Genomic DNA, 14,411 nt, shown 5'->3' with positions numbered 1-14,411 from the left:
ACAAAACAAGAAAAAGGCGTTAATATGCAAAACGATTTGCTAGAAATACTGATAAAACGTGTGGTTAAAGTAAGTTTGGACTGGAAACTTTTTAAAATGTGCAAAAATATTTTTTTTAAATGCTGAAAAGTAAATCTGACAGCCAGTTTTGGCTCAAATACTACTTCTAGATGAAAAGCCATCGATGACGACATGTTAGCAATTTGTGGGACGAAGAATTAGACCCAGGAGTTGGTACAAAGAAGGGCATTCACTACAGAGCCGTAATTTACGAGATGAACAAACTACTAAACGGAAGATTGGTTAGAGTTTGAGATGTATATTCAGTTTAAAAATGTTAAGTTTGGCTGTTAAATCGCATTGGAGAAAAGACTTAATGCCGTTAAAAGGAAGCTGTTTAAGAAGAGTAAAACCTTGAGGGTAGAGTAGATGAAGGGACAGTTTCTCTAACAGTCGTGGCAAACGTTAGGCCTGTTTAACTTACACGTGGGCAGAAAACACGAGTAGTTGTCAAGTTGTTTGTTTATTGATGCGACATTTTCGGAGAATAGGCGACAATGATACGCAACTCTTGCATGTTAAGTATGGTAACCCATTTTCTTGGCGGGGTTTTAATAAAAAAAGTCGCGCGGAGTATACGAGTGAATTACGTATGCAATTCACTCTTCGAAAAAAGGTGAGACTTCCTCGTAAAAACCGGGAGTCCACTAAAAATTCGGAAAAGGTGAACATTCCGCTGGGGCATTACGCTAGAAACCTCGATTATATAAACAGTATATAACTCTGTTTAAAATTTGCCTTTCAAGTTTTAAAAATTCGACTTCTTTGTGAGACATAGTAGTACGTCAGAATTTAGGGATGTTTATATCAGTATCTATGCATTCTTGCATGAAATTTAGCAGTGTCTTCATTATATTTCCTTTAATTTAGATGGAAATGTTTTTTCTCTCCCCAGGGAATCAAATAGTCTAAATCAAATTTCAACACAAACCTCTTTTCACGTTAGTTGCAAAGAATAGTATACCGTTAAAATGTTGATCGATTAAGTTATATCTTCAGGTATGATTTCATCATCACCTAAATATCAATTCAATATATAAAATTACTGTGATGCAGGTCATCAAACAAATATACTCGATGAAAAAATTACTCTCATTACAATCAGTAATACAGGATTATGTCTCCACTGCTCCTACACTTTGTTTTTCCAGTATGCAGATATTCACCAGCACTCTTACCTCTTGGGAAAACTTAAAATTCGCCACCTTAGGAATGAATGGATTCAGCTGATAGCTATTGCAAAATATTCTCTTTTCCGCGATAAAATCCAAAATTTTCACTCATTTAAAATGCGTTTGAATGATTTTTGCGGAAATAAGTAATTACTTTATTTGTAACTAATATCACAAGTCCGGGGAGTTTATCCAATTTAAATAATATAAAAGTGCGCATTCAATAATTAAGCGTAAATTTCAGCGATTCTTAAAAAATAATGTAAAATATTCGCCAGTAAAAAATTTATTCCTTCCAAAACAAACAAAAACAAGTCCAAGAGGAACACTATAAAAAAATCATTCACGAATTGCACTTCTTTCCCTGGGCAGAATGAAAATTACGAGAAAAATCATGAAATCATTCGGAAATATAGCGTCGTCGATATCCATGAAGAGATCCTACTAAATCCATAATATAATTGGTAGGAAAATGAAATTTAATTTTCTTGGTCTAAAATATTTTAGTTTATTTCAATTGGTAGTTATTATTTGTAATTAAATGTATCATTCCAGTGAGAATTTTCTCAGCTATGAAGAAAGTAAAGCGCAGCTCCCACCGCATTATTAATTTATTTGGTGGTAGTATATTTTTATAAAACACTCCATGGATAAAGGCAAAGAAATTATCCTTTCTTGTGGAAATTAGTATTTTCTTTGTTTTAGCAACTGATTCTCGATTAGATGGCATTTTCGTTATTGAAAGAAGTTAAGTGTTTGAATTTCTATTTTAGCTATCTTAAGTAATCACAGACTATGTGGGTAATGAGGAAAAGGCATATTGCGTTACACAGACCTATGCTAATTAGTCTCGACGCTGTGTGTACGTGGGCATGAAAATCTTGACGGTCATATTTCTTTCTGAAAATAATTCAGCAATAGTAACTAAGAAAAACAGTATTCTAGCTTCCACTAAGATAATGGCTCTCTCCTAGCTGAACTCCAATTTTGATTCATTTTTCAGTCCTGATTCATTCACTTATGCATGATTCATCATTACGTCATTCAGCATCATTCATCATCATCATGATTCATCTCTCCTCAATATTTTTGCCGCTTCTTATCAGGATCCAAATCCATTAGAGCTGCCCAAAACCTCAGATGAACCAATAACCCAGAAAAAGTTTGGTCTTTAGAACTTTAATTGCAAATCACACGGCAAGAATATGAAATAAGTGCGTAAAAATGTTGGGTTTAATATTATGGACAATGTTGGACATATGAAAAGTTATCAGGCTGTTAAAATTTCCTTCATGGGTGTTTTCAGTGTCGCTGAATGTAAATATAACTTTAGATATTTTTCTGTTTTTAACTACGTTTCATTTGACGTATTTTCAAATATTTAAAATATAAGCCAAAGCGTCTATCTAAAGAATTATATTGGAATGAACACCACTTCACTCGATGACAAAATTTTGCATCAGATATATCTGATGCAAAATTTTGTCATCGAGTCTTTTGGGCAAAGGTTATAATCTAATATTTTATTATCAATGAAATATTTTAACATTAATTCGCCTGTCTTAGTCTTACTTCTAATGTGTAAAATTATATATATTTTATGGCTTTCGACAATTGTAATTACAAGCTATTAATTGTTTGTGTTAACTTCCATCGGCAATATTCTTTATTTTTTTATCTAATACGAGTCCATTATCCATTAACGACTGCTCCAAAAACGCCCTTTCTTTCATCATCTTATCAGCATTTGTAAAATCGGTGTTGGATGTAAATTGTATGCACAGCCGTGTTAATTTCATTGCCGTAAATTTTAAATAGAATAGGTGGTTACTATGGACATAGACTAATATCAGATTTTCAAAAATACCTAAGCGTTCGAATAAGTTCATAGAATAATTTTGCTCGTAATATTTTTTTTTGTCTCGAAACAATAATGTGAAAAAAATCATTATATTTTGATGGTGTCAATTGGTATCCGCTTTTTTCCCCTTATTTAATATGATTTATGATGTTCATAACTTGAATCTTTGTCGTATGTAGTGTCATTCGAAAATATTAGCGTAGTTGTTCATGGAAGTCTTTAATATTACACCGTTTTTGTAAGGCAGCTCAGCCATATCTTATTTCATCAAAATTACGGTTGAATTTAGATGGAATAGGTAAAATAATACAAATACGTGTGTTCAGACCAGACTCATTCAGCACTTTCGGAATTAATTTTAAATATTTAATATTGTAAAAATACATAAACTGTAATTCTATCTCCTTTTTGATGGACGTAACATGGTTCAAATAATAACACATCGACCTTTCAAATATCACTGTAAAGATTTCCTATTTTTTCAAGAATGAATTTACTTTATACGTTCTCCAGTTTTCTATTTATATTCTTTCACTTCATCATTCTAATTTTTGTATTCAATACTTTATGTTTATGAAAAGTATATCGATTAAGTGCAGGCAAACATGTGTCGAATTTTAGCAAGAAAAAGTCTTCGTGCTCGGTGAAAGAGTTAATAACCTTCGGCAATTATATATTCATACGTTGGCTTGTACCTTCTGTTTAATTATGACATGAACCCAATCGAGCTAAACATTTTAGCTGTCGATCAAGGTCAATAAGACTTCCTTTTTCATTACACTTACTGTCTAGATAGAAAATAAGTCAACATATCATATATCTAGGTACTATCGCTTCAAATCTTGACTCTGGAAGATTTTATTCTTTCTAATCCAAACTAGACTGAACGGTTTCACGCGTCTACTCCCAACTCGTAACCTGGTAAAAGGAGCCATTATGGTGACTTCATTTGATATCGTGCGACGTAACTTGAGCGCCACAGTTATAAAATTTCCTCAGCTCCTTCTTAAGTCTATTAAAATGAGAAATTCCTGGGGCTTAAACGGGACTTTAAGTTCTAAAAACATTTGGACGATCGATATTACGATTCCAAAAGCAGTTAAATGTGACCGACAGCATTTTTTGAACTAGAAAAATTGCCGGATAAAAAGATCCCGCTATCTGCTCCATTGCAGAGTCGAATGCACGTCTCCACTATAAAATTCCGAACTCTTATTCCATTCAGCAGTAAAAACGGCTGGATGAGATGAAAGCTACGGAGCTTCTCCGGAGAACTCCTCTTATTATTAGATCAACTCGCTCAGCCCGAGCACTATCCTCCCGGCACTCAACAATAAGAATAGCTCTTAAGAAATGCTTTTGTTTAATACCGTCTTCATTATCCGCACTCGAGACTATTCAGCCCTTCCCTTCTTTGCACATCTTACATCATCTCTTTGCATACGATTCGGGATACACGTCACGCTCGTTCTCAAAAGACGTGCCTGCGTTGTAAGGAGAATTATAGAGAGAATTTCGTCCCAGCACTGCAATTTCTTAATTGAGAATATTTTTCGCCTCCCGATACGACAGATTCAGAGTTAAAAATTATACTCAGGTGGAGGGACTCTTGAACAACAGCAATAAATAAACCCTATGTTTTTCGTTGATTAACACTCACGTCATTATATTTACGTTTTATTTCAGAGATGCATTGAAAACCATGGGCCAACCAGGAAATTATTCAGATAAAAATTATTTTTGCAATCAAAAAACGTTTTTAATTTAAAATACAAATAATAAATATAATAGGCTTTTCGGTCTCTTTAACATGTTTATACGTTTGTAGGTGCATTAAAACGTGTTAAATTTAGCATGCTTCTTGATATATTCAGTGAGTAAAACAATACGAAGCACATTTAAGTACTTTTAGTAAATTAATATACCAACAATAAAAATATAATGAACACAAAATAATTGTTTAATTTTAAAATAGTTAAAAATATATATTTTGCTGTCGATCATAATAAGTTTTACACAGTTTACTCACTAAGAGCCTGTATTTCATCCAAAGGGTTTTGGGCAAGATCCATGATTCATTCGAACCCATAAAAAGTGTTAACGTGTATGTGCATCAAGTTATGTCATCTCCTACCAAAACCCTACAACTAGTTTTGTATTTGGCGATTTGAGCTTCATGATGATACTTTGTACATCCATTTTATGAGAATGGAGAGCGCATTTCGTACACGATAAACAGAGATATTTTCAGGCCTGTTTATGTAGAGCCAAACTTTCAAATTTAGATCGTAAATATCAGCGCCAGTTTCCCTCATGTGGTTTTAATTTATGATAATTTCTCACAAGTAATCCATTAAATGGTTAAAGTCGTTGTGATGGAAAAGAATATACGATGAGATACATATATTTTGGATGCATGACGCATGTTCAACTTAGGATCCAGTCACTTGGGTTTATCAAGCGTGTTACATAAAAGACCGTCGTGACGGCTTAAAAAGTGTTTTTCTCTTTCCATTGGTCAAAAGACCAAAGTCGAGGGTTCGGCTGGATGTAGCATAGAACCTTATGGTTTGTTCCCTTGAATAGTCTGTGGCAACCAAAGGCAAATCTCTGGGAATACAGACAGCAAAAAATATCGGTCATCAAAAGCAGATGGAAATGTATGTGTAATATCGAAAAAACTTGGCAAAAAGCATTGACGAGGAGGAATAGGAGAACTTCTACGCTACTTATTATATTTCCTTCTGGAACTTTTTCCTTTGACATGGGTATACTTGACCTTTTGACCTGAAATTTTAGGATGGAATTGTAATTGTTTGAGGCCGTACTCTTTAGGGGGAACGAAGATATAGGGGGGCATGAGGTATTACAAATGACATACACCTAAAACTAAGGTGCAATTACTCTCCCATCCTTGTACTGGGCAGTGATCCTCGAGAGTCCTATTGAAATATACATACTCGGAGATTATGGAGAAGAACTCTTCAGGCAGAGACGCAGCAACATAAAAAATTAAGATGTAAAAAGCAAAGTAAAACTTCACAAAAACACGATTGCTCTCTCACTTGAGTTTGTTCATCGCAGTGGCCGTTGGAGAGTTCCAAGCACACGCACATTCAGGATTTATGGGGAATTACTCCCATAGAAGTGGTCAGTCGATCATGCAGAGAAAAAACACAAGATGCACTGAGCAAAACACAGAATACTTGTATATAGAAAAGGAATGTCCAAAAAATGTGGCATTAGGCGTTTTCGTCAACCAAATAGGCCTCTTCAGGTAATAAATCCTCAAATGGGTGTTTATTTTATTATTACTTTTCATAATTATAATTTTCCCTATGCTTTAGGGTGCAGAGTTCAATTATAAACCGCACGTTTTTCGGCCAGTTCCGACTTCTCTTCTCGCAGGTATATGACCCGCGGTCATAAAATATTGAAGCCTCACATTGACACCCCATTTATCCTCAAAGCATTTTTTTTCAAAATTTAAATAACATTTAGATAACTTTATATATTTGGATAAAGACTCATTCCACTGGCCTGGAGTATGGATTAAATCAATTGACTGATTCTGACTACAGAGCACGAAGGTAGGGTTTCTACCTGATTTGGCAATCTAAAGGTCTTATTTTCTTATCCCGCTTAGGGTATACTAAGCAAGAATTTCTTTCTTAATCTTAAACTAGTGTTTCTTTTTATAGAATGTATTTTTAGCTTTTTGGATTTAACTTTTAATGTCCTATGCTCTCCACAGATCTTTCGTAATTCTGTTGGTTAAACATGTATATCCCGAAACATTTGCTATTTCTTGTACTAATATTCTTATTCTTCTCCCTCCGTGTTCGTCTTATGTGATCACTATCACTTTGTTTTGGTTTCTTTACTTTCATAATATACACTGAGAATACCCTATATATAATTGTGAACACCCTATCCATTTCGTTCTTATTTCCTGATATACCTACCATATCGTCTGTGAAGCGCAGCTACATCAATTTTACCACTTGTATTTTACCCTTTCTTCTATAATCGCACGCATTTTATCTTATTCATATTGAAAATATGCACCAAAATTTATTGAAGGCTATTTTTAGATGTACATCGTAGGATATCAAAAAATAAATCAGGCGACACAACTTACCTATTTGGAAATGTTATGGCCCAAGGTGGTCAAAGTGGTTAGGGCACAAGAATTGCATTGGGCAAAGAAGTTTTCACAAGGAAGGACTTGATGAAAGAGGCGTTAAGCAAGGTATTTATGAAGAGACGTTAAAACTTAATGGAATGTGGACTGTAGCTATTTACGGTCGAAGCCAGATGTTAGATTTGAGCCTTTTGATAAATGGGGGTGGAGAAGGATGAAAAAGATTAAATGGGCGGAAAGGATTACAATTGAAGAATTAATATTCATTTTAGTGAAAGAGAGGGTTGCTGGGAGAAATCCAAAGCAGCCAGGAAAGATGGATACAGGGCATTTTGATTGGCGATGATTTTTTGAAGACTGTGAAAGAGGGAAGGACGTTGGGTAAGTGAGGAAGGGGTAGGAAAGGGACGGAATAAAGGCAGATAGAATGAATACGGAATTGAATAACAGTTTATCGTAATGTGAGATATCAGATTGTGCCTTGTTATGCGAGGCTAAGAAATGTTAGCGTGTTCAATCTGTCCATGCAAAACGGACCTAAGCAGTAATCAACCAAAGAATAATTGTAAATAGTTGTGATTGCCAATCTAGCCATCCCTTTGTCTCCCCCTCTCGCAGTCGCCCCGGTGTGTGCCACGGGAGGACCTGGTGGATTCGGCCCTCCCCCTTGGGGAGGCAGCGTCGACATGGGCGTCATGGTGGTAGGGGCGTCGCTGGAGGAGAAGTTGAACGTCAAGTGTGAGGTGGCAGCCGACCCGTCCGACGTGGCCTTCGTGTGGCAGTTCAGCAACTCGGGCGAGGGCTTCGAAGTGCCCTCGGGGAGGCACGCCTCCAATGGCACCGTCAGTGTCTTGGCCTACACCCCGAGGACGGACCACGACTACGGCACGCTCTCCTGCCTTGGCGCCAATTCCATCGGCAGACAGGCCGCCCCCTGCCTCTTTCAAGTGGTTCCAGCAGGTAATATACTGGGTAAACGATTAATCGAAATGACCTAAGAACCTCGGGCATCCTCTGCGTAACTTCTGAATTTGCAAATCGCGAGCAAAAGATAAGGGTATTGTCGTCAAATTTCGTAGCACATAGCATTTGGTTCGAGAAGCACATAGGTGTGTGCAAAATAGTTTGAAAACAGTGGATGCCATTCCACTCGGTACAAGTAGAAAAAATATCTCCATGGAAGAGGTGTCTTCTTCATTATTTCGTTGATAATATTGGTAAAGTCTTGTCTGGGGTTTCAATATATTCTCGTAGGTTTGAAATCGGGGTGGCTGCGGCTTTTGCTGGAGATCCTGCGTTCAAATCAGGGTGATACCGCTAGATACGAATCGAGGAGTACCTTAGTTACATAACGTTAAAATAGTCATTAAAGAAGGACTGCAAGCGGTGTAGTGTTTTTTTTGCAGATTTTGAAGGTAGTGATACTTTGACAACGTAGGAGGAAGAACAGAGCATGCGTTTTAGTTGCTAAATTATATTACTATAGGGTAGGGCGTGGATTGTGATGGCAGAAAATTGGTGAGAAGTGAAGGGAGAGAATTTGAACTGAAAGGTGACGGTATGGATTTGTGGGTAGTGAAGGATTTAGATAAGGGTTTAGTGGATTAAAATATGTCAGATAGATTGGCCGACTGAATAAAAATAACCGAGGGGAATTGAGGTGTGGTGAGTCGGAATGGAGAAAAGGTCATTGAGGATATATTTAATGGACTGAACTCATGGAAATTAATTTGCGCAGATGGAATGGGTGCGCGAGTTATTGTTTTGGAAAGAATCGGGAGTGTTCACATCTAAAAGGGATTTTGGGTATCAGCGGTTAAGGAGAGAGTTGTGTAAATTGGCGAAACATGTATCAATGGATTTGGGTTTGTTACAGACTTGGTGACCGCAGATGGAGACTACGAAAGAAAGAGTTTCGTGTGTGATGGGTAGCAGCTGGTTTAATAAAGGTGCTGCTGTTTATTAGTGGGCTTTATCTGGGCAGAGTTCTGGAATTTTTGATTGGTTTATACCAACTCCATTATAACTCACACACCATCTGCACCTGCACAACCTACTTCCCTGAAATTCAGTCCTTCAAGCATATCCTCAAATACCTTTTCCCCATTCTGACTGACCACAAAATAACAGCTAGCAATTACCAAAATGCCACTTCATCACTTTTAAATGACCTATCAATCTATCTGACACATTGAAATCCACTAAACCCTCATCTAAATCCTCCGCTACCCACAAATCCACTCTGACACCTTGCACTTGACCCAAATATAGAATACAAATATATTCCATCTTCACCACTCCCCTCTCTTCATCACTTACCAATTCTCTCCCGTCCTACTGTCTCTACAATGTTTCCTTCAATTACCATTTTTCCGGCTAAATTACTTCTCCCTTCTCCCTCAGAAACATCATTACTGCTCAAAACCATCAAGGCAGCATTCATTTCCATTCTAAGAGAATTCTCCAACCTGGGCCTTGAACTTTGTCTACTTGCCCAGTCAACTAGGAGTGGGAGGGGCATCCTCCAACAATCCCCTCCCCCTAAAATTGCTATTTATAAACCCCTTTCTCCTAATCTCTAATGCAAAATCTGCCCTCCCCTCATGCCCATGCTCCAATGCTCTATATTCTTCTTTCCATTGAAAAAGATAGTTGTGCCCCAGAAATATTCAAATAAGCAGAGTTGTGAGTACATATTTTGGGTGTTTTGCCATTACCATGCCTGTCCATATAATATAAAAAAAACCATAAACACAGTAATCAACCCAAAGGTCAGTTTAGTAGGTGATGGTAGAGATCACCTAGTACTAAGCCCTATACAGGGTGTGAAAATTCACACATCAGGGTAGGGGGGCCAGTTTCTTTCCCTGTGGTTATGGTTTCAGTGGTCACAGGAAGACATGGTACCCAAAAAATCATTTAAGCTTGGGTGGAGCTGCAGGTGCCCAGAGTGCCTTGCCCGGGAATCGAACCCGGGACCCTCCAGTCATCAGTCCAACACTCTACCCACTGGACTACTGCAACCCTACCCATATTTTATATATATATATATATATATATATATATATATATATATATATATATATATATATATATATATACCATTTTGGACGGCACAACAAACACAAAAATAAAATAACACTATTGAAGGACACTCATATTTGAGAAAGTTTGAGCTATAGCAATAGCCTCTCACAGTAATAACCAGTTCTTTTGTCTCTGAAATGGCCAAGCTGCTACTGCCATTTGGGTTTCAGAATGCTGGTTGAAGTCTACATGAAATGAGTTCACACACAGATGGATGATGGCCATAAAATTGCATTTGGTCTAGTGCTGATCTCAAAGTGTATCCCGCCTTCCATCACTGTAGCTATTGTCTTATTAACTTTTTATTTTCCAGTGCCAATTTGTGAAATTCCTTTTTTATAAATGAAATGAACTAGTAAAGTCCATAATGAAGAAAAATAAATAAGTAATGTGAACTTTATTCAATTCATGTCATTAATAATTCTATCTTATCCAGACCATCCAAATTTGCTATGTGAGGGCTTCTATTTACCTATCTGCCTATATTTGAAGGTCGCCCAGCACCACTGAGTAACTGCACAGTGGGAAACCGCAGCACCGACTGGGCAGAGGTGGAATGCGCTCCCGGCTTTGATGGTGGCCTCCCACAGGCCTTCCTCCTCGAGGCATACGATGCCCGCTCTACACGCCTCCGCCTCAATGCCACTCGACACGATGCTCCCCTATTCAGACTCACGGACCTCGCCCCTGGCTCCTCCCTCAGACTTGTCCTGTATGCTGCCAATGCCAAGGGACGCTCTGAGGCCACCATCTTAGAGGACGTGTCTCTATGGGATGCCGAAGAACGTACTGGTAAATCACCCTTCCAGGCACATTTGACCCTGAAAACTCAGAGGGGTGCCATACACTTAAGCGAATTTCAATTTTTATAGTAATTTTAGAATATGCATGGTCCTAAAAATAACTCAACTGTGAAGTTATCGTAATCCAATATTGGGCATACAATTCAATTTGAAACTTGTAATAATGTTTCAAGTTTTGCCAATAGTAACAGCAAATATGTTAGGTGGGTGAATTGTGAGAGTTTCAAGTACATTTACAGCACTCAATATAGTAGCAAAACAGGTATGGGTAGTCAATAACCCTTCTTTGTCATTACCACTTATATGTGTATATGGCAGATGGAAAATGAATGTCCTTATTCCCTCATTTGTGATAGCAATCCAACACTCATATAGCAATCCTGTAGAGTGTTGCTATTTGATCAATTTTAATGTTCTTACGCACACTCCATACCACCCTTTTCTATTTGCAATTTACCAAATTTACTACCAGCCTACACTACTTCCTGATGTACATGGCAAGGACATTCCATGATAGAGGAGACTGTGAAAGCATTTGCTGGCATAATATAGTGATCCTAGGAATTGAATCAGTGCTATAACAAATGAAAAAGTGATTATCTTCCAAGTATCCTTATATATTTTCACAGTTTTTAAATCAATAAAAGTGCAATCACTAAACACTTGTTAATTCTCTGAATCTCTTGCTTGGCTGAGGGTATTTGAAAGTCCGTAATTTATCAAACACAAATGATTACCATTTGGTTCCTGATAAATCTCACTAGTCCATATAAATCACTTTAGAATAGGAATTTCTGGCATGAACTCATTTTGATTTCTGCCAAAAGCATATCATTAATCAGTTTTTCCTAATGCACAACAATGAAAAAATTATGAATAACTTCTAAATTTTTCCTCAAATATTACAGAAAAGTCCCTGGTGCTCAAATTTTCCTCATCATAAACAAGTGACATCTTAGGGAACATCAAATCATCTGAAAAGAAGTGAGGAAATTAATTAAGATGACATATTAGAGTATTCTTCTTTTTATTAGTTTGGTAGCAGTGCAATTAGACCTGTTGCAATGTGTATTGGAGGGAAGTACTATATCTAATTTAAAATAGTTATTCCTTGAGTATTGATCAAAAACGTAGTATGGATTGAATGACTTCCAATACAAATGAATTTACAACTGGTTTATACCTTATAGCTAACAGCATTGCCCTATCTTGATTTCCTTCCCAGAATCTGTGAGTGCTGCTGGCTCAGGCACCATGGGTGCCCTCCCCCTCCTTGCTCTCCTGCTTGGTGTACTCCTTGCCCTCTCCTCAATGACTTTGGTGGCAGCCATGGCTGCCCGACGCCGTCGAAATTCTGATCCACCCAGTTTGCCCAATGGTGAAGCATCAGTCCCATCATTACTCTACCCCAAGGCACCTCCCCCTCAACCCATGTCATCACAGCAGCAGCACCAGCAGGAGCAGCAACAGCATCAGCAGCATCAGCAGCATCAGCAGCAGGACCAGCCCAGAGTGGACACAAGCAGGGGTCGGCTGATGGTGTCATATACACTGAAGGCAGATGAAAGCAGAGCTGAGTGGGTAGGAGGCCAGATGACGCGGGGACACAGTGAAACACCAACACCTGATATACTAGTGGATAAGCACCATGGTGAGTGGACAGTATTTGCTATAATTTATAAATTTATTTGTTTAATTTACATCATTTTTGTATTTTTTATGATTGGAATTTGGCAGACACCACTCAAGCATTTGTGTCCCAAAATTGATGTGAGGACTAAGGGTTAGTGATGGAATAGGAGTCATTAGCTCTAGCTTTCAGTTAGTTTACCCTTTTAGTACCAACCTCTTTGCCCTGGCATATGTGAAAAACACCAGGGCTGTTTTGATGAATTTGTAGGTTTGCACTTAAAAATTTATGTAGAGCCTAGTATGAATTTGTTTAGCTAATTTATTTTGCATACACTTTAAATAGTTGCAGGTATTTCAATGCAACAATTTCAGAGTGTAAAAATCATTCGCCTTGACTGGGATTCGAAATTGTTGCATTGAAATGCACATTAGCGGATGACTCCGTTAAAAGAAGTTACTATTGTGGCATCTCCTGCAGTTTCTTTGGAAGTTACTGGTATGATTGAAAAATTCAATGATGTTACTATCTTGTCTATTAATTCAGAAAAAAATTTAATTAAAAAATTTTTTATCTAAACTTTTACTTTCAGATTAGAATATTTTTCATTAGTCATATTTTTGCATCAATAATTTTGTCATAATCAATTTCTCCGACTACAACTTAGCTCACATTATCGGTTTAATGCTTTTGGCATTATTTTTTGAATAGTTACTCGTACATTTCATCAGCATGGATATCCCCCCAAACACCTTCCTGGGAATCAGCTACTACTTCTCATGTATCCAAATCTTTAAACTGAGAACTCTATAAAGAAGTTATTCTTTGTTTTTTTTGCAAAGTCCAACAGGATGAATAATTGGGTAATCATTTTCACTGCTAGTTTTTCCTAAGAAACACCAAAAGGGCTAATATGGACAATCCAATACCAGAGCAAAGATAAAATTTCTCATTTCCATTGAAATGAATTATCATGTGCCATCAGAAAATTGTTTAGAACAAGAGGAATGGAGTAAATAGTGCTTGCTATAAATATGGCCTTATAGTGATACAAAGGTGAGTTTGTAAGTAATACAGAGATGTATAATAAAATGTAAGCATATATATAATTTTGATTCAGCATCTGCTGCACAGGAAAAGAAGATATGTTACAATGCAGAAAACTCCTTATGTTCAAATAACCAACATGTGAACATATATTTCAATTTCATCATGAAAATTTGTCAGCAATAATAAAAAAGCATAACAGATACTCCAACATTGTCTACAAAAGCTTTGCGACAGAACAGTTAAAGTGCGAGTGAAAAAACACCTAGCTGATAGATCAGCCCGCTGGTATTTTAAAGGTTAAGAAATGATCATGCATTGTGCCAACATTTACTTTTGTTTTTAATTGACGCAAAGTGCCAAAGAAACACTTGAATTGATTTGAACAGTGTATGGTAATGAATTTTAAGAATGTTTTTGGTGGTAGGTAAGATCCCATGGTGGTATAGATAGCCTTGAAGTTGATCCACGGTTACAGTTCAAATAGAAGATCATGTTCCAAAAGTGACTGAAATCTTTCAAAGTTATCATTTAATGTTTGCCAGCTACCAGGAGCTAGCTGGTATTCCTGAATCTATTTTCCAATTAATTTTAGCTGAAAATTTGA

At 37.0% G+C, this 14,411-nt stretch overlaps 1 protein-coding gene across 1 annotated transcript in view; it reads left to right on the top strand.

The window, feature by feature from the left end:
* Positions 1-14,411, top strand: part of LOC139698032 (nephrin-like) — a 663,871-nt gene that overhangs the window by 643,224 nt on the left and 6,236 nt on the right. Inside the window, 3 exon segments of the mRNA XM_071596891.1 lie at positions 7,856-8,197; positions 10,817-11,116; positions 12,353-12,778. Coding sequence (XP_071452992.1) covers positions 7,856-8,197; positions 10,817-11,116; positions 12,353-12,778 — 1,068 coding nt within the window.

Source organism: Hetaerina americana, unplaced genomic scaffold (genome assembly GCF_022747635.1).
Source record: "Hetaerina americana unplaced genomic scaffold, ioHetAmer1.1.p SCAF_8, whole genome shotgun sequence".
Taxonomy (NCBI): domain Eukaryota; kingdom Metazoa; phylum Arthropoda; class Insecta; order Odonata; family Calopterygidae; genus Hetaerina; species Hetaerina americana.
The sequence above is the reverse complement of the archived record's forward strand: the minus strand, read 5'-3'. Positions and strand labels throughout refer to the sequence as shown.